Source organism: Salmo trutta, chromosome 26, assembly GCF_901001165.1.
Source record: "Salmo trutta chromosome 26, fSalTru1.1, whole genome shotgun sequence".
NCBI classification, from domain to species: Eukaryota; Metazoa; Chordata; class Actinopteri; order Salmoniformes; family Salmonidae; genus Salmo; species Salmo trutta.
The window spans coordinates 37,016,725-37,043,903 of NC_042982.1; the positions used below are offsets into that span (position 1 = coordinate 37,016,725).

General features: G+C 43.3%; 1 protein-coding gene across 3 annotated transcripts; it reads left to right on the plus strand.

Moving 5' to 3' along the window:
* Positions 1-389: 389 nt before the first annotated feature.
* On the plus strand, positions 390-26,634 carry LOC115163729 (high-affinity choline transporter 1). Of its 3 annotated transcripts, XM_029715877.1 has the most exons (10): positions 6,375-6,582; positions 9,997-10,134; positions 10,804-10,994; positions 11,270-11,383; positions 21,312-21,467; positions 21,578-21,726; positions 21,885-22,031; positions 22,932-23,085; positions 23,777-23,994; positions 25,836-26,634. In XM_029715877.1, exons 3-10 carry the CDS (start codon positions 10,811-10,813, stop codon positions 26,355-26,357), a joined length of 1,644 nt encoding a protein of 547 aa, XP_029571737.1. In that variant the 5' UTR covers positions 6,375-6,582; positions 9,997-10,134; positions 10,804-10,810; the 3' UTR covers positions 26,358-26,634. The 3 variants fall into 3 exon arrangements, with proteins under 3 accessions (XP_029571736.1, XP_029571738.1, XP_029571737.1); XM_029715876.1 differs by lacking the exons at positions 6,375-6,582; positions 9,997-10,134 and adding an exon at positions 390-511; XM_029715878.1 differs by lacking the exon at positions 9,997-10,134 and having other exon boundaries at positions 6,340-6,582.
* Positions 26,635-27,179: the final 545 nt, after the last annotated feature.

Sequence of the window (27,179 nt, forward strand, 5' to 3'; positions counted from 1 at the left end):
TGAACCCTAAAGAACTAAGCAAATGTTTGATCAAATTTGACGGCAGAGCAACAGTGGCCAATTTACAGAGTGAGCTCATGAGTCTGGCAGAACAGTGGACAAGGTTAAAACAATCGGGATTTGAAGAATACACAACCAGGATGATGGAGGATTATGGACCTGAAGGGAATTAAGACGAGATGGTGAACAAGAGCGGTTCATCTTGCAAGGACTATCCACTGTGTTGCTACCGTATTCTTAGTCAGTACAACCTATTAACCGACGCATACCACATCCTGGGCCTTGCTTACAAGTTCCTACTTACCCTGTCAGTAACCCAGGTAGCTTGCGAGCGGAGCTTCTCTACTCTGAAATTCATCAGTAGGCTCAGGAGCACTCTCTCAACAGCACCTGGAGGCTTTTCTACTCATGGCTACTGAGTGAGATGTTTTAATGTTCCTGGACAGTGACCTGATTATAAATGGCATTGCTGAGAGAAGTGAGCTGTGGCAGAAATGGCTAATTTAAGGAGGTAGGAGATATGTTTATTTTATTCTATGACTTGCCTACTCACCAGTCTTTTCACCAACACATTTCCTCCTGTATTATTTATTTATCAGGTCAGATGGTTCCAGAGATTCTTGCCACCTTGCTGCCAGCCCCATTGTGCCAATATGTGCTCTTTCTAGCCAGCCTCCTCTTAAGAGCAACATGTTCCCCTTGTTCTATTTTACATCTATTTTACTAAAGTTATTGTAATAAATATTGTTCGGTAATCTTGTTAACATAAAGTGTGGCGTGGGTTGTGATGTATCGCTGGGGGGGTTTTGGTGGGCCGGTCTGAGTCAGAAGATCCAGGGCCATTTTTCATTCCCAGTCTGTCCCTGCCTGCTACAATAGGGCGCCCTGGAGGTTTTGTAACATTCTTGTGTAATTTCGGCAAAGTATAGAAAGTAGCAATTTTAGGGTGTTGAATAGCCAAAAACTGTGTTCATTTTTGGTTATCTGACCAGAACTTTAATACCCATCTAGGACAGTAAAGATCGTGTTCTGAAATTGGGAAGTAGGGTCACTTCTGAGTTTCTTGTAAAATGCGTTGTCAAGCAGTTGTCTGACACTCATTTGCATAAACCGTCCTATCCATGTCTACAAGCGACCCACCCTTATCAGCAGGGCGGGTATGGACTGATGTATCCGATTGTAAATCAGGCAAAGCCTGTTTTTCATCCTTAGGTACATTATGGAAAGATATGTACTCCTGTTTGTTCTTAAGGAGATGAGCAACAATAGGTTTAATAGAGTGATTGCGATTGGGTCTGCAATAGGGGTCTGCAATAGGTTTAATAGAGTGATTGCGATTGGATGGAGCAGCAAAATTACTCTTACTTCTGAAATGAGTCGGAGTATGTTCAGGTGAGCAACCTATGTTCAGTAAAAATATCACGATAAGTATTCCCTTAAACGGATGTTTCTAAAAAACGTAACCATGTTTACCATAACATCGAAATGGTTGCACTGAGTTGTAGACACAAAAGAGAACCCTTTATTAAACAAGGAGATATGGGCAGGGCTCAACATCTTGCTTGATAAATTGAAGACACTCAGGCCTGTGGGTTCTGGGACGAACTGTCCCCTCTTCCTCTGGTAGTCGTTTCTTCTTACCCCGTCGGGTGCGGCATCTCGACGGTGCGCGTGTCCGCGGCTACCTCCGCGCTTCCGTCGACCCAGTCTCTCGATGGATAAGAAACTGGCGCTGGTTGTAGAGCGTTGGTTAGACGGGGGTGGATAGAAGTGAGCGGCATCCCTCCTGCGTCTGTCATGGAGAGGAGGAGCAGGACCTCTTTTATCAGGGTTTCTGCAGATAACCTGTCCTGGAGCTCTTGGTTAGTTCTCATCAGTTCATTGAATATGACATCATTAATAACAGCTCCCTGCAGAGCTGTGCGTTTCTCTTCAATCGGGTTATCCATTTCATTACAATCATTTTTCAACGATTGTAAATGTTTGTAGGCCTTTGTAGCCAAATTTTATCTATGATCATATGCTATCCATTCATGTTTTTGGTATCTTATTTTTATATCTGAGAATTAACCAATGATATCAGGCCACACCCGGCCATGATTACAGACACCTGTGTGTGTCCTTTGACACTATATAAACTAGTCACCCCGCAGTGTCTGTCATTATACCCTGATGAAGACAGCTTGGTCTGGCATTATACCCTGATGAAGACAGCTTGGTCTGTCATTATACCCTGATGAAGACAGCTTGGTCTGTCATTATACCCTGATGACGACAGCTTGGTCTGTCATTATACCCTGATGAAGACAGCTTGGTCTGTCATTATACCCTGATGAAGACAGCTTGGTCTGTCATTATACCCTGATGAAGACAGCTTGGTCTGTCATTATACCCTGATGAAGACAGCTTGGTCTGGCATTATACCCTGATGAAGACAGCTTGGTCTGTCATTATACCCTGATGACGACAGCTTGGTCTGTCATTATACCCTGATGACGACAGCTTGGTCTGTCATTATACCCTGATGAAGACAGCTTGGTCTGTCATTATACCCTGATGAAGACAGCTTGGTCTGTCATTATACCCTGATGAAGACAGCTTGGTCTGTCATTATACCCTGATGACGACAGCTTGGTCTGTCATTATACCCTGATGAAGACAGCTTGGTCTGTGATTATACCCTGATGAAGACAGCTTGGTCTGTCATTATACCCTGATGAAGACAGCTTGGTCTGTCATTATACCCTGATGAAGACAGCTTGGTCTGTCATTATACCCTGATGAAGAGAGCTTGGTCTGTCATTATACCCTGATGAAGACAGCTTGGTCTGTCATTATACCCTGATGACGACAGCTTGGTCTGTCATTATACCCTGATGAAGACAGCTTGGTCTGTCATTATACCCTGATGAAGACAGCTTGGTCTGTCATTATACCCTGATGAAGAGAGCTTGGTCTGTCATTATACCCTGATGAAGACAGCTTGGTCTGTCATTATACCCTGATGACGACAGCTTGGTCTGTCATTATACCCTGATGAAGACAGCTTGGTCTGTCATTATACCCTGATGAAGACAGCTTGGTCTGTCATTATACCCTGATGAAGACAGCTTGGTCTGTCATTATACCCTGATGACGACAGCTTGGTCTGTCATTATACCCTGATGACGACAGCTTGGTCTGTCATTATACCCTGATGAAGACAGCTTGGTCTGTCATTATACCCTGATGACGACAGCTTGGTCTGTCATTATACCCTGATGAAGACAGCTTGGTCTGTCATTATACCCTGATGAAGACAGCTTGGTCTGTCATTATACCCTGATGAAGACAGCTTGGTCTGTCATTATACCTTGATGACGACAGCTTGGTCTGTCATTATACCCTGATGAAGACAGCTTGGTCTGTCATTATACCCTGATGAAGACAGCTTGGTCTGTCATTATACCCTGATGAAGACAGCTTGGTCTGTCATTATACCCTGATGACGACAGCTTGGTCTGTCATTATACCCTGATGAAGACAGCTTGGTCTGTCATTATACCCTGATGAAGACAACTTGGTCTGTCATTATACCCTGATGAAGACAGCTTGGTCTGTCATTATACCCTGATGAAGACAGCTTGGTCTGTCATTATACCCTGATGACGACAGCTTGGTCTGTCATTATACCATGATGAAGACAGCTTGGTCTGTCATTATACCCTGATGACGACAGCTTGGTCTGTCATTATACCCTGATGAAGACAGCTTGGTCTGTCATTATACCCTGATGAAGACAGCTTGGTCTGTCATTATACCCTGATGACGACAGCTTGGTCTGTCATTATACCCTGATGAAGACAGCTTGGTCTGTCATTATACCCTGATGAAGACAGCTTGGATACTAGGTTATTACATTATTGCATCTGAGCTCCTAGTGTGTGCGGCTCTCCTTTAATTTGTCAAGTGTTCTACTCCGCTAGCGAGCACCTCGCCTGAACAGGTGTGCGCTTCTTTCACCTCTAGATTAAACCTACTGTTTTACTCATTTCATATGTATATGCACTTTTCTAGTCAAGGCCATCCTATTCAACTGTTGTTGTACATATTCTATCCTGTGTATTCTTCAGATATACTACATATTCTATCCTGTGTATTCTTCAGATATACTACATATTCTATCCTGTGTATTCTTCAGATATACTACATATTCTATCCTGTGTATTCTTCAGATATACTACATATTCTATGAACATTCTGTCCAAAATGTCTATACATCCCATCACATATACATACTTAGCATATTTATTTTATACTGAATGTTATCAGATCTTCAACCAAAACCTAATATTAGAAAAAGGGAAACTGAGTGAACAAAAATCACAACAATTACATATTTATTTTATTTATTTCATTAACAAAGTTATGTAACACCCAATGCCCCTGTGTGAAAAAGTAATTAGTCCCTTACACTCAATTACTAGTTGTTCCACCTTTTGCTGTAATGACTCCAACCAAACGCTTCCTGTAGTTGTTGATCAGTCTCACACCGCTGTGGAGGAATTTTGGCCCACTCTTCCATGCGGATCTGCGTTAACTCGGCGACATTTGTGGGTTTTCAAGCATGAACTGCTAGTTTCAAATCCTGCCACAACATCTCAATTGGGATTAGGTCTGGACTTTGACTAGGCCACTCAAAAACTTCAAATTTGAGCTTTTTTAGCCATTTTCATGTAGACTTGATTGTGTGTTTTGGATCATTGTCTTACTGCATGACCAAGCTGTGCCGACGGATGATCTGACATTCAAAAATAGAGAAAATCAGAAAGGGGGCAAATACCTTTTCATGGCACTGTGTGTGATATATATACAGTGAGGGGAAAAAAGTATTTGATCCCCTGCTGATTTTGTACGTTTGCCCACTGACAAAGAAATGATCAGTCTATAATTTTAATGGTAGGTTTATTTGAACAGTGAGAGACAGAATAACAACAAAAATATCCAGAAAAACGCATGTCAAAAATGTTACGAGGTCTGTATTTAATTTGCCAACCATTTTAACATGTAGCTACAACTCCATGCTCTCGGGTCTATAGAGTAGTAGCCATTTCATCGTGAGGACTCCCGTCCCTGCGATTTCTTGTCTAAATGTACATTTTGTCATGAGTGCTATTCAAGCATTCGGGGGAAAAGGGGCGTTCCCTCCTTTCGTCGTAATGTCTGTGCTCACATGGGCGTGGCCACTGACTTGGTTAAGACTTCATATGAAAAACAGTTCTCTCATTTAGAAGGCTAACATCACATCTTCTCACAAATAGTTTCATATTTAATCATATCAGTTCCCCAACATTTGGATGTGAATCTGATCACTGAGAATTATACACATTCAGATATACAGTTATGTTGTTCTACTGTCCTTAGTTACATTGCACATCTTTAACAAATTCAACAGGATTGTTCTTTAAGTGCCCACGGACCATTCCAACTGGTTGGAATACAGAAATATTGTTTCATTATTAAACCGTTTTATGTTCAAGTTTGGACAAGTCTCTCTGTGTGTTCCACAGTCACACATTCCACTCTCAATACTGCAGAGTTTTTACGACCAGTCATAAAACGAATTGGGGGGGGAAGAGAGGAAAATCTGGCTCCATAATTCTTGCCCAACAGGAGCATTGACAGAAGCAATAGGTAACGATGCTCTGACGCAGTTGTAGATATGTTCAAAGGGTCCCTGGTTCGAGCATATGTAACCGATGTGAAATGGCTAGTTAGTTAGCGGTGGTGCGCGCTAATAGCGTTTCAATCAGTGACGTCACTCGCTCTGAGACTTGAAGTAGGGTTTCCCCTTGCGTTGCAAGGGCCGTGGCTCTTGTGGCGCGATGGGTAACGATGCTTCGGTGGGTGTCAGTTGTTGATGTGTGCAAGGGTCCCTGGTTCGAGCCCGGGTTGGGGCGAAGAGAGGGATGGAATCTACACTGTTACACATAGGTTGGGGCAAGGAGAGGGCCGGAAGCAATACTGTTACATTGGTGCCGTACCTGGATCACTCAGTTGGGTTCTGCCCAGCTGCTGGGTTTGCTGTGGACAAGGAGGAGGTCAAAGTGTGAATTGTTAGATACTACTGCACTGTTGGATCTAGGAATACAAGCATTTCGCTACACCCGCAATAACATCTGCTAAACATGTGTATGCGACCGATAACGTTTGATTTGACTTATTATAAACTATCTGTAAACTCATCCCACCGTGCGTGTTTGGTTCCCAGGGTGACTTGTGCTCTACACAAAATACCCGCGACTTCATGCATCTGTGGAGTGGAAAATTCCATTGTGTGTGACCCATGCAAGGGGCGTGCACGAGTCACACACATACACAGCTATGTTTCCTTATTTCTCTTCTCCCACGAGCCCGCACTGCACACTCACTCACTCACACACACTGTCGCCTTCCGAGGAATATCATACAAAGTTTCAGAGCCAAACAGTGATCATGCTGGGAGAATAGACCCGCCTGACATGGCTTTGATTTGGAGCGCGAGCGCCGTAAACGCTTCTGACTGAGCGAGACGGGTCACATCTACCGAGAGCAGGAGTCAGGGTGGGTTTATTTTTCTCTCTCCCCCTCCTCTCGCTCTATTTCAAATCAATTCAAAGGGCTTTATTGGCATGGGGGAACATATGTTTACATTGCCAAAGCAAGTGAAACGGATAATAAACAGATGTGAAATTAACAGGGAATTTTTTACTAGGATTAAATGTCAGGAATTGTGAAAAACTGAGTTTAAATGTATTTGGCTAAGGTGTATGTAAACATCTGACTACAACTGTATGTGCTCTCGCGGGTCACTGACAGTTGAGGGGAGTAAAATAAGATGTTTTTTGTTGGTAGGTCAAAAACCATTGGACATCTCTGTTGTTGGCCTTATTGGAAGACATACAACCTGTTGTTTAGGCTATCCCCAAGTAGTGCATCTGGCTACCTTGAGGTTGATTTAGCCAGGCTGTCTCTATTCTGTCTCTATTCTGTTAAGGAACAGTAAACTTATTCTATTGAACGTTTTTCCACAGGCTACAGTCTCTTAGCCACATAGTCTCCATCCTATTTTTAAAGCTGAAGGTTTTGAGAGTTTGTGTAAAATGATGTCCCTTGTGTTTGGATAGCTGGCAGTGCAGGAAGCCTCATTGGACCAGAGGCCTTGTTCGAGACCGTGCGAAGTCATTATCACCACATCAACAGCATCATGTTATGTGGGCTACTTTTTGTACCGACATGATCACGATTATGATGATAATTCATTCGATGTGTTGTGTCGTGGAATATTCGAATCAAGTGAGAGAGACTTTGTCAGTTCTTCAAACAATCATCTTTATTTAATATCGATGAATTATTGCAATAATGAGGCTGGTCGACCCCACACCCTTGAGTGTTGGACAGAGTAACCTAACCTTTACACAAATGCAGAGAACTATATATATAGCTGACACTAACAATGCTAAGCCATGGTTTTTTCCAACCCCCTCATGCAGACTAAGGACCATCATAAGCCACTCTGGGTTCATCCTGTTGTTATCTGCACGTGGGTTGTTGTCTTAACCCCACCCTGGCTTAGTTTCCCAGATGCAAGAATGATTTTGAGACAATGAGGGATTGTTCTACTCCTAAGCTATCTCTAGTAAAACACATTCTTGTCTATATAATGCAGTCTTCAACTCATTTGTCAGCTCAAGCCTTCTCTGGTGACCATATGCCCAGATTAGCTGCAGGGAATTGTGGAGACCATACAAACACACACACACTAGCAGGACAGAAATGTCTTCCTATTCGTTAAGTATTAATTGCTAACAATTAATATCAAACAAGTCGGGGAAATACCATTTTTTTTCTCTCACAGTTGCTAGTCATGGTAATTGGGTATGATGATGAATGTATAATAGTGAATGCATAAACCAAAAGTTCCAGTGCTGAGGCTGCATGGGGGATGATGTCCATGTAGCTAGGTAGCAGTGTGCGATAGTAGCGTTTCAATCGGTAAAGTCACTCGCACAGAGGCCTTAAAGTAGTTGTTTCCCTTGCTCTTCAAGGGGTGTGGTTTTGTGGAGTGTCATGTCTTTGGACTATCATTAATGTTATGACGATTGTTTTATCAAATCGATTAACTATGTTTAATTATTACGATGATTAAATTACCCATGTAACAATTAATTAAGTAGTAATCTTGGGACACCACGGAAAAATGTATTTAACGAGTTACCGTTTTCTGAATGAACTCTTAGATATAAATATATATCTTACATTTCAGTCATCAATCAATCATTAATGAATTGTTTACCTTCTATCAGTCTTATTCTGAATGTCACAAAATCCTTGGATATCTGCACGAACCCTAGCATAAATGATGAATCAGCGATATACAAATTGGCTTATTTATTTACTAACTAAATGATCACACAGAATTACATAAACACAAACAGTTGGTAATTGGTTACTAACACAATACCATTAAAGGTCCCTAGTGAAATAAACCCATATGACGGCTTGGTGTACAATGGAAAGGTGTGGGGACAGATAAAGAGCAGGCAAGACAGAATGGGGCCCACTACATACAGTTGATAACTAGGCTCATTGAAATGCTAACACTTTGTAAATGAACAGCCGCTCATACGAAAGGAATTGCAATTTATATATTTATTTTCTTGTATTCTCTCTGTTGAAATCGCCAGTCCGGCTGCTGGAGAGTCAGTCGACAGAGTCTCTGGTTTGTCCACCAGAGATCAAAGTCTTTCGTAGTTGTAGCTCTGTTATAAAGGGTATGTCAGATGTACCATTCAGTCGTTGGATAGGGAAGTGTCCTCCAGAATGGATCTTTCAGAGTACCATCGTTCGATAGGGAAGTGTTCTCCAGAATGGATCTTTCAGAGAACCATTGGGTCGTTGGATAGGGAAGTGTCCTCCAGAATGGATCTTTCAGAGTACCATCGTTGGATAGGGAAGTGTTCTCCAGAATGGATCTTTCAGAGAACCATTGGGTCGTTGGATAGGGAAGTGTCCTCCAGAATGGATCTTTCAGAGTACCATGGTTCGATAGGGAAGTGTTCTCCAGAATGGATCTTTCAGAGTACCATTCGGTCGTTCGATAGGGAAGTGTCCTCCAGAATGGATCTTTCAGAGTACCATGGTTCGATAGGGAAGTGTTCTCCTCCCGTCTTCGGTCGAGTTTACTAGACTATTTAACATATACAGTTGCAGACTGTGAATGTGTAGTCTTGTAGTTTTCTTAGCCATTTCATGCATGGGGACTGCATCCTCACGTCCTCTGGTCTGTATGTAATTTGCCAACCATTTCAACATGTAGCTACAACTCCATGCTCTCGGGTCTATAGAGTAGTAGCCATTTCATCGTGAGGACTCCCGTCCCTGCGATTTCTTGTCTAAATGTACATTTTGTCATGAGTGCTATTCAAGCATTCGGGGGAAAAGGGGCGTTCCCTCCTTTCGTCGTAATGTCTGTGCTCACATGGGCGTGGCCACTGACTTGGTTAAGACTTCATATGAAAAACAGTTCTTTCAATTAGAAGGCTAAAATCACATCTTCTCACAAATAGTTTCATATTTAATCATATCAGTTCCCCAACATTTGGATGTGAATCTGATCACTGAGAATTATACACATTCAGATATACAGTTATGTTGTTCTACTGTCCTTAGTTACATTGCACATCTTTAACAAATTCAACAGGATTGTTCTTTAAGTGCCCACGGACCATTCCAACTGGTTGGAATACAGAAATATTGTTTCATTATTAAACCATTTTATGTTCAAGTTTGGACAAGTCTCTCTGTGTGTTCCACAGTCACACATTCCACTCTCAATACTGCAGAGTTTTTATGACCAGTCAAAACACGAATTGGGGGGAAGAGAGGAAAATCTGGCTCCATAATTCTTGCCCAACAGGAGCATTGACAGGAGCAATAGGTAACGATGCTCTGACGCAGTTGTTGATATGTTCAAAGGGTCCCTGGTTTGAGCATAGGTTGGGGCAAGGAGAGGGCCGGAAGCAATACTGTTACATTGGTGCCGTACCTGGATCACTCAGTTGGGTTCTGCCCAGCTGCTGGGTTTGCTGTGGACAAGGACGAGGTCAAAGGGGGGTGAGTGTAACCTGTGTGAAATGCCTAGCTAGTTAGCGGTGTGCGCTAGACTACATTTTTTACATTTTTTTTTTTTACATTTTTACATTTAGCAGACACTCTTATCCAGAGCGACTTACAGTAGTGAATGCATACATTTCATACATTGTTTTCCATACTGGTCCCCCGTGGGAATCGAACCCACAACCCTGGCGTGCAAACACCATGCTCTATCAACTGAGCCACACGGCTTTCAATTGGTGATGTCACTCGCTCTGAGACCTTGAAGTAGTTGTTTTGAGAGTTTGTGTAAAAGTCTAGATTGGGGCAAGGAGAGGGACGGAGGAGAGGGACGGAGGAGAGGGACGGAGGAGAGGGACGGAGGAGAGGGACGGAGGAGAGGGACAGAAACAATACTGTTACACAGGGGGTGTCACTGGATTTAGAATATCACTTTCTGCCACACCGGACTATATCTGGAGCATGTCATCTCCACCTGCCGTATGTGACAGACAGACAGACAGACAGACAGACAGACAGACAGACAGACAGACAGACAGACAGACAGACAGAACACAAACTCTCCTCTCCTGTGCTCTCTTCCCCTCGTGTGTGTGTTGGCTACATGCATGTTGTTGACGTTGCTCTGGATTCTGGTGGAAGTCTTATATCTTGATGTGTGTGTGATAGACTCAGGATGGCTCTGGATGTTGGTGGCCTGGTGGCGGTGGTGGTCTTCTATGTCCTGATCCTGGCCATAGGGATCTGGGCCTCCAGGAAGTCCAAGAAGGAGGAGGAGAAATGTGTAGGCAGCAAGAGTGAAGTCACCATGATAGGAGGACGCAATATCAACGTTTTGGTGGGGGTTTTCACTATGACAGGTGAGTCGTGTGTGTGTGTGTGTGTGTGTGTGTGTGTGTGTGTGTGTGTGTGTGTGTGTGTGTGTGTGTGTGTGTGTGTGTGTGTGTGTGTGGGTAACAGAAACAGTGCTTCAGCCTGGAGATGTCAGGGAAGATGTAACAGCGTGTTATACCTTAGAGTAAACAGTAATACTGGACATTATTACACTGTGACTGATATGCGTTTTCCAGGAATGTGTTGTTCATTGAGATGTGTGTGCATGTTTGTGCTCACGACTGTGTATCTGTTGTCATAGCGACGTGGGTTGGAGGGGGCTACATCATGGGCACTGCAGAGGCTGTCTACTCTCCCTCTCAAGGTCTCATCTGGGCTTTGGGGCCCCTGGCTTATCTTATCACCTTCATATTGGGTAAGAAGTACGAAGAGAGCTTATAAGCAGTCAGCTGCACTGCTAGCATTAGCATGAGCTACACACCATCCACTAACACAGGTAGTTAGTATAAGCGACACGCCGTCTACCCATACAGGTTGCAAGCATTAGTATTAACAACATGATAGCATTAGCATTAGCAACACACCATCCACTAACACAGGTTGTTAGCATTAGCAACATACCATCCACTAACACAGGTTGTTAGCATTAGCAACACACTTTTCACCAAACACACTAAGGGAGTGAACCACAGGAGACTGCTACAATGAGTGTTTCCCTAAAAGCTGTCTGGGTTTAAAGATCTTATACTGTACAGAAAATGAATAGCTTAATCAGTTGATAGTGACAGAATGAGATTACTTCCCAAGCAAATTGTTTGTCTCCTCGGCTACAGAAGGTTGTAGCTCAGCCTTCGAATGTCAAAGAAATGAAACAATCATATCCCCATGTGCATCGGCGTCACGTCTTTCCCGGGGACTTTACAGCTTGTTTCTGGCATAAAGCATCACGAACCAAATCAGATCCATTTTATTTTCTTAAAAATGTTAAGCTGTGAATGTGATTTTTGCCATTTTCTTTTAAACACAAAAACTACTGGGCCTCAAGGGACCCCCCTTCAAGCTAATGAACAGTCATTCTGACTGCAACATTCTAACAGTGTAATTAATACATTTCATATATGCTATCGCAAAAAATAATCATTTGGTTGTGTTTATGAAGGTCTAAGGTAATATTAGAATACAAATCTTATTTCACATAACACAATAGCATTTTCCTTAGTTTATGTTACTGTAGGCTATATGTAAAATCAAAACTCACAAAAAACACAAATATTCAAGTGTTCAATCAATTTCTATTTGGAGTGCCTTTGTTACAACTATGAAACAAAAAATGTATGTGTTGGAACACGGTAACAGCTTCTTTTTATAACGCCAAAATAAAACAAATACACCAAAATACACCAACCACCAAGATGCACGATCAGCAAGATGCGCAGTCAAATCATCAATAGCCTAAACATCATTATAAGCGCCAAGTGTGCTTGATAAATAATGAAAATCAGCACAAAAGCAACAATGACATGAAGAATATAAGTGTCGATATGACAGCAGTCATATTATTTATACGTCGGATACCATGGCGAATTTGTCTGTTTCTTTGTCATCAAAATGGAGGTATGCATGGTCATGGACTACAGGAAAAGGAGGGCTGAACACGCCCCCATTCACATCGACGGGGCTGTAGTGGAGCGGGTCGAGAGTTTCAAGTTCCTTTGTGTCCACATCACCAACAAACTATCATAGTCCAAACATACCAAGATAGTCGTGAAGAGGGCACAACAAAACCTTTGCACCCTCAGGAGACTGAAAAGATTTGGCATGGGTCCCCAGATTCTCAAAAATGTCTACAGCTGCACCATCGAGAGCATCCTGACCGGTTGCATCAGCGCCTGGTATGGCAACTGTTTGGCATCTGACCGTAAGGCGCTACAGAGGGTAATGCGTACAGCCCAGTACATCACTGGGACCAAGCTTCCTGCCATCCAGGACCTCTATACTAGGCGATGTCAGAGGAAGGCCCATGTGTCAAATACAATTTGATTTGACATCTCTGGAGAGACCTGAAAATAGCTGTGCAGTGACACTCCCCATCCAACCTGACAGAGCTTGAGAATATCTGCTGTCACGACATCCGCCGAAGTTGGTCCCTCTCCTTGTTTGGGCGGAGTTCGGCGTTCGACTTCACCGACCTTCTAGACATCGCCGATCCACTTTTCATTTTCCATTGGTTTTGCCTCGTCTTCCATCACACCTGGTTCCAATTCCATCAATTACATGTTGTGTATTTAACCCTCTGTTCCCCCCCATGTCCTTGTCCATAATTGTTTGTTGTAGTGCTTGTTCACGGTATGCTGGTAGTTACCGGGTTTTGTTTGACCCATTTATTGTATTATTCTGTTGACGGTGGTTTATGGTTATTAAACACAACCGTTGTAAATCGGTTTCCGCTCTCCTGCGCCTGACTTCTCTGCCACCAGTAGCATCGCATTACATCTGAGGAGAAGATTGGGAGAAACTCCCCAAATACCGGTGTGCCAAGCTTGTGTGCCAAGCATCATAACCAAGAAGTCTTGAGGCTAAAATCACTGCCAAAGGTGCTTCAACAAAGTACTGATTAAAGGGTCTGAATACTTATGTAAATGTAACATTTTCTAACTCACCCATTCTCCCCTTTTCTCTCCCATCCATACTTTACTTCATTTATTTCATCTGTTGTTAGATGTGTGAAATTAGTTTCAATGTAGTTTAGGTTCAGTTATGAGGTAATTATGGGGGTGATTATCACCACTCACGGCACATTCGACTGTCAGGCGGGAGCAGGCCCTACTGCCAGGAGAAGGAGGGGTAACCGAGGGAAGACAATTCAAAAATGACATGCCCTCCTTAAACTGGTTATAACTGTTTGTGATATTAAGATTCTAACACCGACAGTGTGTTGTATAGACTTATTTAGGACAAGTCAAGGACGGATGGGGACACGACTTTACAAATGAGCAGTTAATGGACAGTCAATGGACAGTTGACGTGCAGTTAATGTGTAGTTAATGTACAGTAAATGGGTAGTTAATGGGCAGTTAATGGACAGTTGTCGTGCAGTTAATGTGCAGTTAATGGGTAGTTAATGTGCAGTTAATGGCCAGTTAATGGGTAGTTAATGGGCAGTTAATGGGCAGTTAATGTGCAGTTAATGTGCAGTTAATGTGCAGTTAATGGGTAGTTAATGTGCAGTTAATGGGTAGTTAATGGACAGTTAATGGACTGTTAATGTGCAGTTAATGTGCAGTTAATGTGCAGTTAATGGGTAGTTAATGTGCAGTTAATGGGTAGTTAATGGACAGTTAATGGACTGTTAATGTGCAGTTAATGGGTAGTTAATGTGCAGTTAATGGGTAGTTAATGGACAGTTAATGGGTAGTTAATGTGCAGTTAATGGGTAGTTAATGTGCAGTTAATGTGCAGTTAATGGGTAGTTAATGGACAGTCAATGGGTAGTTAATGTGCAGTTAATGTGCAGTTAATGTGCAGTTAATGGACAGTAATGGGTAGTTAATGGACAGTTCATGGGTAGTTAATGGACAGTTAATGGTTAAAAGGTAGGCCTATGGCATACCCTCTCATACCCCTCAATTCGAGTTCTTGTTTTAACTTAACAGCCCTTCACTGACACGGCTATTTAAAGAGTGCATGGTGGGTGAATGAATTGGCAGAGAAATGTATGGATATAGCAGCCTATAGCCTAATTTCGTCTGTCAAACGGGTAGGTCTTCCTCTTATTTCTTAAATAGATAGAAATAGGCTCCAACACAGTGCCCTCTTGTTGTTAGAAATGTCTAATTAAAATGAAATTAATTATGCCTACATGAGTTGATCTACTTTCAGTCCATTTCCGATTGATTGTGTCACGGCTGCTACTTTAAGTTTCAGCAGAATATAAATTACTAGAATCTGGCTTATTGTTCGGTCAATGACTCTGATAAATTCATCATGGACAGGAGATATACTGTTTTTATTCAAATCATTTATAGTAGTAGCGAGCTATTAAATTTCACCTCCGGTCCTCCTCCTCATCTTCACGCTCTCCTTCTCAAACTGAACAGAACATAGGCTATAGGCTCGTCCGTGCACAATATATAGATTTTTGGGGACTAGGCCTAATCAAGAACTGTTAGGAGTTAGAATGATTTGTCTCTCCTCCTGAACTGCCACTGTAGGCCTACACAGTACAGCCATTGGTTAGGCAGCACACAAAAAGGTTTTGATCAACGAGAGCAGAGCATGCTGGGGCTCAGAGTTGGAATATCCATTGCTGTGGGTAATGCAGCCTAGTTTTATTTACACCATCCCAGCAGCACAAAAGACTCAGGAAGGAAGTACATTTTCCTAGAAATATAACTTTTCTCTGTGCTTCTCCGAGCATGCACTTCGTAGCCTATAGCCTATAGATCATGTGATTGAGACCACACTAAATAGCCTATAGCCTGTGGGTCATGTGATTGAGACCACACTAAATAGCCTATAGCCTATGGGTCATGTGATTGAGACCACACTAAATAGCCTATAGCCTATGGGTCATGTGATTGAGACCACACTAAATAGCCTATAGCCTATGGGTCACGTGATTGAGACCACACTAAATAGCCTATGGATCATGTGATTGAGACCACACTAAATAGCCTATAGCCTATGGGTCATGTGATTGAGACCACACTAAATAGCCTATAGCCTATGGGTCATGTGATTGAGACCACACTAAATAGCCTATAGCCTATGGGTCATGTGATTCAGACCACACTAAATAGCCTATAGCCTATGGGTCATGTGATTGAGACCACACTAAATAGCCTATAGGTCATGTGATTCAGACCACACTAAATAGCCTATAGCCTATGGGTCATGTGATTGAGACCACACTAAATAGCCTATATCCTATGGGTCATGTGATTGAGACCACACTAAATAGCCTATAGCCTATGGGTCATGTGATTGAGACCACACTAAATAGCCTATAGCCTATGGGTCATGTGATTGAGACCACACTAAATAGCCTATAGCCTATGGTTCATGTGATTGAGACCACACTAAATAGCCTATGGGTCATGTGATTGAGACCACACTAAATAGCCTATGGGTCATGTGATTGAGACCACACTAAATAGCCTATAGCCTATGGGTCATGTGATTCAGACCACACTAAATAGCCTATGGCCTATGGGTCATGTGATTGAGACCACACTAAATAGCCTATAGCCTATGGGTCATGTGATTGAGACCACACTAAATAGCCTATAGCCTATGGGTCATGTGATTGAGACCACACTAAATAGCCTATGGATCATGTGATTGAGACCACACTAAATAGCCTATAGCCTATGGGTCATGTGATTGAGACCACACTAAATAGCCTATAGATCATGTGATTGAGACCACACTAAATAGCCTATAGATCATGTGATTGAGACCACACTAAATAGCCTATAGCCTATGGGTCATGTGATTGAGACCACACTAAATAGCCTATAGCCTTTTGGTCATGTGATTGAGACCACACTAAATAGCCTATAGCCTATGGGTCATGTGATTCAGACCACACTAAATAGCCTATAGCCTATGGGTCATGTGATTCAGACCACACTAAATAGCCTATAGATCATGTGATTGAGACCACACTAAATAGCCTATAGCCTATAGATCATGTGATTGAGACCACACTAAATAGCCTATAGCCTATGGATCATGTGATTAAGACCACACTAAATAGCCTATAGCCTATGGGTCATGTGATTGAGACCACACTAAATAGCCTATAGCCTATGGGTCATGTGATTGAGACCACACTAAATAGCCTATAGCCTATAGATCATGTGATTGAGACCACACTAAATAGCCTATGGCCTATGGGTCATGTGATTGAGACCACACTAAATAGCCTATAGATCATGTGATTAAGACCACACTAAATAGCCTATAGCCTATAGATCATGTGATTGAGACCACACTAAATAGCCTATAGCCTATGGATCATGTGATTGAGACCACACTAAATAGCCTATAGCCTATGGATCATGTGATTCAGACCACACTAAAAAGCCTATAGGCCACTTGATATTGCGCACCCAGCAGAGAATCAGAGATGAGGGGTGGGATCGGGCACACATCGATATATAGCCTAATAAGCAACTAATTCTAAAACACTGAGAAATATTGAAATTTCATCAATTACAAATTACTAGATTTAAAAAAATACTAAACCCTTCAGTTGACTGAAATTGAAAAGCATGCCCCTCCCCTATTTTCCCCCAGGTCCCCATTCTGTACATTTAGATCCATCCCTAACACAGATACACAGGTACACACACAGGTACACACACAGGTACACACACAGGTACACACACAGGTACACACACAGGTACACACACAGGTACACAGGTACACAGGTACACAGATACACAGGTACACAGGTACACACACAGGTACACACACAGGTACACACACAGGTACACACACAGGTACACAGGTACACAGGGACACAGGTACACAGGGACACAGGTGCTCCAGTATCCCTGCACATTGTACATATACAGTCAGGTCCATAAATACTTGGACATTGACCAAATTATAATTTCTACCACAGCATATTGGAGTTGAAATTAAAGAAGGATTATGAGCTGAAAGTGCAGACTTTCAGCTTTAATTTGAGGGTATTTACATTCAAATCGGGTAAACGGTGTAGGAATTACAACACTTTTTATATGTGGTCCCTCCCTTTTTAAGGGACCAAAAGTAATTGAACAATTGGCTGCTCAGCTGTTCCATGGCCAGGTGTATGTTATTCCCTCATGAGTTCATTTACAAGTAATCAGAGAAAAGGTCTAGCGTTGATTTCAAGTGTGGCTTTTGCATTTGGAATATGTTGCTGTTAACCTCAATATGAAATCCAAAGAGCTGTTACTGCCAGTGAATCAAGACATCATTAGGCTGACAAGTCAAAACAAACCCATCAGAGAGACAGCAAAAACTTTAGGTGTGGCCAAATCAACTATTTGGTACATTCTTAAAGCGAAAGAACACACTGGTGATCTCAGGAACACCAAAAGGCCCAGAAGACCACAGAAAACAACTGTGGTGGATGACAGAATAATTATTTTCCTGGTGAAGAAAACCCCCTTCACAACAGTTGACCAGATGAAGAACACCCTCCAGGAGGTAGGCGTATCTGTGTCAAAGTCAACATTCAAGAGAAGGCTTCACCAGAGTAAATGGTTTACCACAAGATGTAAACCATTGGTAAGCCTCAAAAACAGGAAGTCCAGATTAGAGTTAGCCAAAAAACATCTAAAAAAAAGCCTGTACAGTTCTGGAACAACATCCTATGGTCAGATGAGACAAAGATCAACTTGTACCAGAATGATGCGAAGAGAAGAGTATGGAGAAGGGAAGGTACTGCTCATTATCCGAAGCATACCACCTCATCTGTGAAGCATGGTGGAGGTATTGTTATGGCGTGGGCATGCATGGCTGCCAATGGAACTGGGTCCCTTGTATTTATTGACGATGTGACTGCTGACAAAAGCAGCAGGATGAATTATGTGTTTAGGGCTATATTATCTGCTCAGATTCAGCCAAATGCTTCAAAACTCATTGGACGGTGCTTCACAGTCCAGATGGACAATGACCCGAAGTATACTGCGAAAGCAACCCAATACTTTTTGGAGGCAAAGAAGTGAAATGTTCTGCAATGGCCAAGTCAATCACCTGACCTGAATCCAATTGAGCATGCATTTCCCTTGCTGAAGGCAAAACGCCCAACGAACAAGCAGGAAGTGAAGACAGCTGCAGTAAAGGCCTGGCAGAGCATCACCAGGGAAGAAACCCAGCATCTGGTGATGTCTATGGGTTCCAGACTTCAGGCAGTCATTGACCGTAAAGGATTTGCAACCAAGTCTTAAAACTCACAATTTAATTTATGATTATGTTAGTTTGTCCAATTACTTTTGAGCCCCTAAAATTGGGGTGCTATGTCTAGAAATGGTTGTTATTCCTACACGGTTCATACAATAATTTTGACAAAACTCTTAAATTAAAGATGAAAGTCTACACTTAAAGCACATCCTGTTTCCTTTCAATTCCATTGTGGCGGCGTACAGAGACAGAATTATGCAAATAGTGTCACTGTCCACATACTTATGGACCTGACTGTAGTACTGGAACTGACCCTGTATATAGCTTCTTACGTTCTCATGTTCTTCTTATTTTGTGTTTTTGTTCTACCTTGTTATTTTTGCTGCTACATTAATATTGATTAGTTCATTGTTGGGTTTGGAGCTTGCAAGAAAGGCATTTCACTGTACTCGTGCATGTGACATTAAAACTTGAAACTACTGTAGCTTGTATTAGCGTTAGCGTTAGCTACACACTATAGACTAACCCAAGCAGCTAGCATTAGCAACATACCACCCACTAACACAGGTATTAGCTGGCAGGAGGAAAGAAGCTCATTAATCAAATCAAGTCAAAGTTTATTTGTCACATGCGCCGAATACAACAGGTATTTCACCTTACAGTGAAATGCTCCCTTACAGGCTCTAACTAATAGTGCAAAAAAGGTGTTAGGTGAACAATAGGTAAGTAAAGAAATAAAAATAACAGTAAAAAGACAGTGAAAAATAACAGTAGCGAGGCTATATACAGTAGTGAGGCTATATACAGTATCGAGGCTATAAAAGTAGAGAGGCTACATACAGACACCGGTTAGTCAGGCTGATTGAGGTAGTATGTATATGTAGATATGGTTAAAGTGACTATGCATATATGATGAACAGAGAGTAGCAGTAGCATAAAAGAGGGGTTGGCGGGTGGTGGGTGGCGGCTGGTGTGACACAATGCAGATAGCCCGGTTAGCCAATGTGCGGGGGCACTGGTTGGTCGGGCCAATTGAGGTAGTATGTACATGAATGTATAGTTAAAGTGGCTATGCATATATGATAAACAGAGAGTAACAGCAGCGTACAAGAGGGGTTGGGGGGGGGCACACAATGCAAATAGTCCAGGTAGCCATTTGATTACAATTTGTAGGGCCTTCCTCTGACACCGCCTGGTATAGAGGTCCTAGATGTCAGGCAGCTTAGCCCCAGTGATGTACTGGGCCGTACGCACTACCCTCTGTAGTGCCTTGCGGGCGGAGGCCGAGCAATTTCCGTACCAGGCAGTGATGCAACCAGTCAGGATACTCTCAATGTTGCAGCTGTAGAACCTTTTGAGGATCTCAGGACCCATGCCAAATCTTTTTAGTTTCCTGAGGGGGAACAGGCTTTGTTGTGCCCTCTTCACGACTGTCTTGATGTGTTTAGACCATTCTAGTTTGTTGGTGATGTGGACACCAAGGAACTTGAAGCTCTCAACCTGCTCCACTGCAGCTCCGTCGATGAGAATGGGGGCGTGCTCGGTCCTCCTTTTCCTGTAGTCCACAATCATCTCCTTAGTCTTGGTTACGTTGAAGGATAGGTTGTTATTCTGGCACCACCCAGGCAGGTCTCTGACCTCCTCCCTATAGGCTGTCTCGTCGTTGTCGGTGATCAGGCCTACCACTGTTGTGTCGTCTGCAAACTTAATGATGGTGTTGGAGTCGTGCCTGGCCATGCAGTCGTGGGTGAACAGGGAGTACAGGAGGGGACTGAGCACACACCCCTGGGGGGCTCCAGTGTTGAGGATCAGCGTGGCAGTTGTGTTTCTACCTACCCTCACCACCTGGGGGCGGCCCGTCAGGAAGTCCAGGATCCAGTTGCAGAGGGAGGTCTTTAGTCCCAGGATCCTTAGCTTAGTGATGAGCTTTGAGGGTACTATGGTGTTGAACGCTGAGCTGTAGTCAATGAATAGCATTCTCACATAAGTGTTCCTTTTGTCCAGGTAGGAAAGGGTAGTGTGGAGTGCAATAGAGATTGCATCATCTGTGGATCTGTTTGGGCGGAATGCAAATTGGAGTGGGTCTGGGGTTTCTGGGATAATGGTGGTGATGTGAGCCATGACCAGCCTTTCAATGCACTTCATGGCTACAGACGTGAGTGCTACGGGTCGGTAGTCATTTAGGCAGGTTACCTTGGTGTTCTTGGGCACAGGCAGTATGGTGGTCTGCTTGAAACATGTTGGTATTACAGACTCAATCAGGGACATGTTGAAAATGTCAGTTAGCGATGTACACATACATCTTATTACTTAGGCTTACTTACTTGATGATGCTGACTTGATTATCTCCTTAGGGAAATGTTATTTGGCATCACGTATACACAGAAAGATGTGGGATTTCCTTACTGTATCTTTTATCAGTTTTCTGTTTCTGTATCCAACAGCAGGGCTATTTTTTGCTAAGCCAATGAGATCACAGTGCTACGTGACGATGATGGACCCGTTTCAGCGTCGCTATGGAAACTCGGTCACCATGGCGTTGCTGCTTCCCGCACTGATAAGTGACGTGCTCTGGGTGGCCTGCATCCTCGCTGCCCTGGGTCAGTAACCCCTGGCCTCTGACCCTAACCCTCAAAACTAATGGTTGGTTATTGATTAACTCTGCATCCAAACAATGTATTTTAAATGTGTGTGTGTGTGTGTGTTGCAGGAGGGACGATGAGTGTGATTCTGGGCTTGTCCTCGTCCTACTCCATTGTTCTGTCTGCAGCAGTAGCCATCACCTACACACTGATGGGAGGGCTCTACTCTGTGGCCTACACAGACATCATACAACTCTTCGTCATCTTCATCTCTCTGGTGAGAGAAACAGAGAGGCTTTTCCACTTCTCAGTCAAAGCACAGCGTAGATTAGATGTATGAATTACATCAGTTCTAGGTTATATTAGGTTGATTCTGCAGTATAACGTAAAGCCCAGTGTAAAGTGCAATATGAATAGTGTGGTTTTGTTTTTCAGTGGCTCTGCGTTCCCTTTCTGGTTCTCAACCCAGCATCCTCGGAGGTCACACTCGCAGCCTTTTTCAACCAATCACAGCAGGCGCCCTTGATGGGCGAACTGAAGTTGGAACATGCTGGGAAATGGATAGATGAGCTGCTTTTATTGGTTAGATTTTTGTAGTGTGTGTGTGTGTGTGTGTGTGTGTGTGTGTGTGTGTGTGTGTGTGTGTGTGTGTGTGTGTGTGTGTGTGTGTGTGTGTGTGTGTGTGTGTGTGTGTGTGTGCGCGTGTGTGTTTGTGCGCGTGTGTGTGTGCGTGTGTGTTTGTGCGCGTGCATCAGATTGCTTGCTGATTCAGTGAGGAGGGAAAAACCAGTAAATGAGGACTTTGGGTAGAGTTTAGGGTTAAGAAGTTAGGGTAAGTGTAGGGTTTGTTTTGGTAGAAATTGGTTGTTAGGATTAAGCTGCATTTCTGAAACGGTTTAGTTCTAATCTTTCACACCACCATTTTGTCCGGAACCTCCACTAGGGATGCTCATGAGTAAAAGAGGGTCCTGAAAGATGGCCTCAAATGTGCACAGGAGCAAAATGAATTGTTTCATGATGTATTATGTATGTTATGAACCATACATTTTAAATTTGAGTCCGAACATGAGGTAAAGAATTTACAACTAAAGTCCTTTAACATGTCAACTATAGACGACACAGAGGGTTGTTGGCACCTTAACTGGGGATGACAGGCTCGTGGTAATGGCTGGATTAGAATAAATGGAATGGGATTAAATATATATTTCTACACTACATCATATCTCTACACTACGTCATATCTCTACACTACATCATATCTCTACACTACATCATATCTCTACACTACATCATATCTCTACACTACATCATATCTCTACACTACATCATATCTCTACACTACATTGTGTCTCCACAGTACATCATATATCTCTACAGTACGATGCATCACATGGCTGCTTTAAGACTAACGGCCTCTATTTGTGGAGTGTTTATGTATGTGGATGCGTGTGTGTGTTGTGTGTGCGTCTCTGTGTGTTGCAGGCATTGGGAGGCCTGTCCTACCAGGCTCTGTATCAGCGTATCCTCTCTGCAGCATCGTCCACTCAGGCTCAGGTCACCTGCTTCGCTGCAGCTGGAATAGTTGTCATCATGGGAGTACCCTCGGTCATCATAGGAGCAGTGGCAGCCTCCACAGGTGCCCAGACAGTCAGTCAGTCAGTCAGCCAGCCAACCAGCCAGTCAGTCGGTCAGTCAACCAGGCAGTTGATCAGTCAACCAGGCAGTCGGTCAGTTGATCAATTAGTAAGTCAGTCAACCAGCCAGTCAACCAGTCAGTCCGTCAATCAGTCAACCAGCAAGTCGGTCAGTAAGTCAGTCGGTCAGTTGATATATCAGTAAGTCAGTCAACCAGTCAGTCGGTCAGTCAGTCAGTCAACCAGTCAGTCCGTCAATCAGTCAACCAGCAAGTCGGTCAGTCAACCAGTCAGTCAGTCAACCAGTCAGTCAGTCGGTCGATCAGTCAGTCAGTCGGTCAGTAAGTCAGTCAACCAGTCAGTCAGTCAACCAGTCAGTCAGTCAACCAGTCAGTCAGTCAACCAGTCAGTCAGTCGGTCGATCAGTCGGTCGGTCGGTCGGTCAGTCAGTCGGTCAGTCGGTCAGTTGATATATCAGTAAGTCAGTCAACCAGTCAGTCCGTCAATCAGTCAGTCAGTCGGTCGGTCAGTCAATCAGTCAGTCCATCAGTCAATATGTCAATATGTCAGTCCTTCAGTCTGTCAGTTACCCAGTCAGCTATCCAACCAGTCAGTCACTCCTCCCTGCCATCCCCTTTTCGGACTGAACCCTCTCTTTACCCCTTCCTCTCTCTCCCTTGTCTACACCTACAGACTGGAACCAGACGGCGTACGGCCTACCCTCTCCTTTTGCCCGTGGGGAGGCAGGCAAGGTGCTGCCTCTGGCCCTGCACTACCTCACCCCTCCCTGGGTGTCTGTGGTGGGCATCGGGGCCGTGGCTGCAGCTGTCATGTCCTCCATGGACTCTGTCCTCCTCTCCTCCGCATCCATGTTCACTCACAACATCTACAAGGGCACTCTCAAGGCACAGGTGTGTGTGTGTGTGTGTGTGTGTGTACACACAGGGGTTTTCTATTAACTGAAAGTATGAATAATTTACTTCTGAAAATTGCTGTTGTGTCAATCAAGAAAAGTATACACGTTACAGTGCATTCAGGAAGTATTCAGACCCCTTGACTTTTTACACATTTTGTTATGTTACAGCCTTATTCTAAAATGGATTAAATCGTTTTTTTCCCCTCATCAATCTACGCACAATACCCCATAATGATAAAGCAAAAACAGAAATATCACATTTACATAAGTAATCAGACCCTTTTCTCAGTACTTAGCCGAAGCACCTTTGGCAGCGATTACAGCCTCGAGTCTTATTGGGTATGACGCTACAAGCTTGTATTTGGGGGACACACCTGTAGTTGAACCTTTGCCCCAGTCTGAGGTCCTGAGCTCTCTGGAGCAGGTTTTCATCAAGGATCTCTCTGTACTTTGCTCCGTTCATCTTTCCCTCGATCCTGACTAGTCTCCCAGTTTTTGCCGCTGAAAAACATACCCACAACACGATGCTGCCACCACCATGCTTCACCGTAGGAATGATGCCAGGTTTTCTCCAGACGTGACACTTGGCATTCAGGTCAAAGAGTTCAATCTTGGTTTCATCAGAGCAGATAATCTTGCTTTTCATGGTCTGAGAGCCCTTTAGGTGCCTTTTGGCAAACTCCAAGTGGGCTGTCATGTGCTTTTTACTGAGGATTGGCTTCAGTCTGGTCACATTACCATAAAGGCCTGATTGGTGGAGTGCTGCAGAGATGGTTGTCCTTCTGGAAGGTTCTCCCATCTCCACAGGAAGAGTCTTGATAGTTCCAAGCTAGTTCCAAACGTCTTCCGTTGAAGAATTATGAGGCCACTGTGTTCTTGGGCCGCTTCAATGTTGCAGAAATGTTTTGGTACCCTTCCCAGATCTGTGCCTTTGACACAATCCTGTCTCTGAGCTCTAAGGACAATTTCCTTCGACCTCATGACTTGGTTTTTGCTCTAACATGCACTGTCAACTGTGGGATGTTATATTGACAGGTGTGTGCTCTTCCAAATCATGTCAAATGAATTGAATTTACCAGAAGTGGACTCCAATCAAGTTGTAGAACATCTCAAGGATGATCAAAGGAAACAGGATGGACCTGAGCTCAATTTTGAGTCTCATAGCAAAGGGTCTGAATACTTATGTAAATAAGGGATTTTATTTTTTATTTAGCAAAAAATTCTAAAAGCCTGTTTTTGATTTGTCATTATGGGGTATTGTGTGGAGGTTGATGAGGAAAAAATATAATTTAATACATTTTAGAATAAATCTGTAACGTAACAAAATGTGGAAAAAGTAAATGGGTCTGAATACTTTCTGAATGTACTGTATGTGACTCCCCCCACCCTCTATCTTTCTCTCTCTCTCTCTCTCTCTCTATATATATATATATATATATATATACATACATCTCTCTCTCTCTCTATCTCTCTCTATATATATATAATCTCTTTCTCTCTCTATATCTCTCTCTATATCTATATAATCTCTTTCTCTCTCTATATCTCTCTATATCTCTCTCTCTATATATATGTATCTCGCTCTCTCTCTCTATATATCTATATATATATGTGTTTCTGTCTGTCTCTCTCTGTCTGTCTGTCTGTCTGTCTGTCTGTCTGTCTGTCTGTCTGTCTGTCTGTCTGTCTGTCTGTCTGTCTGTCTGTCTGTCTGTCTGTCTGTCTGTCTGTCTGTCTGTCTGTCTGTCTGTCTGTCTGTCTGTCTGTCTGTCTGTCTGTCTGTCTGTCTCTGTCTCTCTCTCTCTCTCTCTCTCCCTCTCTCTCTCTCTCTCTCAGGCGTCGGACAGGGAGTGTGTGTGGGTGATCCGTGTCAGTGTGTTGCTGGTGGGTCTGGCTGGTGCAGGCCTGGCGTTTGCTGAGGACAGTGTGTTTGCCTTCTGGCTGATGAGTGGAGACCTCATCTACTGCCTGGTCTTCCCCCAGCTGATCTGTGTTCTTCACTGCCGCTGTGCTAATGGCTACGGTGCTACCGCTGGTTACCTTGTGGCAGTCACTCTGAGGCTGCTGAGTGGAGAGCCTCTCCTCCGGCTTCCAACGGCCCTCCTGTTCCCTGGTTGGAGGGAGGAGGGAGGAGTCATCCGCCAGTACTTCCCCTTCAGGACTCTGGTGATGTTGGTGTCTCTGGTGTGTATCCCCCTAGCCTCCAGCCTGGCCACCCTTGCCTTCAGCCACCGCCTACTGCCCCGCTCCTGGGACCTGCTGGCCGCACTGGGGGAGGAGGAGAGGGGGAAGGAGGGTGATGACGGGAAACCTGCCGTCACCGAAAAGCTCCTGGCCATCTCTAGCACCAGCTGCTAGAGCCAAGGGATAATGAGTACTGAATAACTGCTCTGTTATTGTGACTGTCTAAGCGATCATTGTGTATTTGGTATAGGGTCAAGGGTCATAGTTAGCTTTAATTTCTGGAAAGGTTTTCAGTTGTATGTTTTCCTGCATCTTCATTATGTAATCTCTCTCTACCATGTATGTATAGGCTACTCTGTTCTGCTTCAGAGTAGCCTATAGCTAAAATCCCACCATAGAAACGTGGAGGCAATTATTTTTTATAAAGACTTCCTCATTATGCATTCTCCTACACTATTGGTTTTCTTTCAACTTCATTGTCTAGCAGCCAAATGCATTATCATATTATCAACCCTTGATAATGTAGTTGTTGCGTCTTTAAATCCCCTCTCCTTTTGCATTTGTAATGGATATTTCCATCTCTGTCCATGTAACCGCTCACATGTGCAGTGGCCATTTTAGAATGGTGTTTTCCACAAATTGCATTTCAGAACATTTACAAGTAGGCCTACCGACGTGAGTACATTGCCGCGCCTAAAATTTGAGGAAAAAATTGTTTACCATAATTTGAAGCTAAACATTCCTATCTGTTCAATCAGCCTTATTAATTGATACAGCGTATACCTCCACTACACTACTCTGATATGTATCAGTGGGGATTAAGAAGTGAGTATACACAATGCCCAGTGAAAAATAAGTGGGTATTTGGCGTATACCTGCGTATACCCTCCACTACACCACTGATTGAAAGTAATAGGTAGTGTGACTTTACTCACCATGAACAAATCAAATCAAATCAAATTTATTTATATAGCCCTTCGTATATCAGCTGAAATC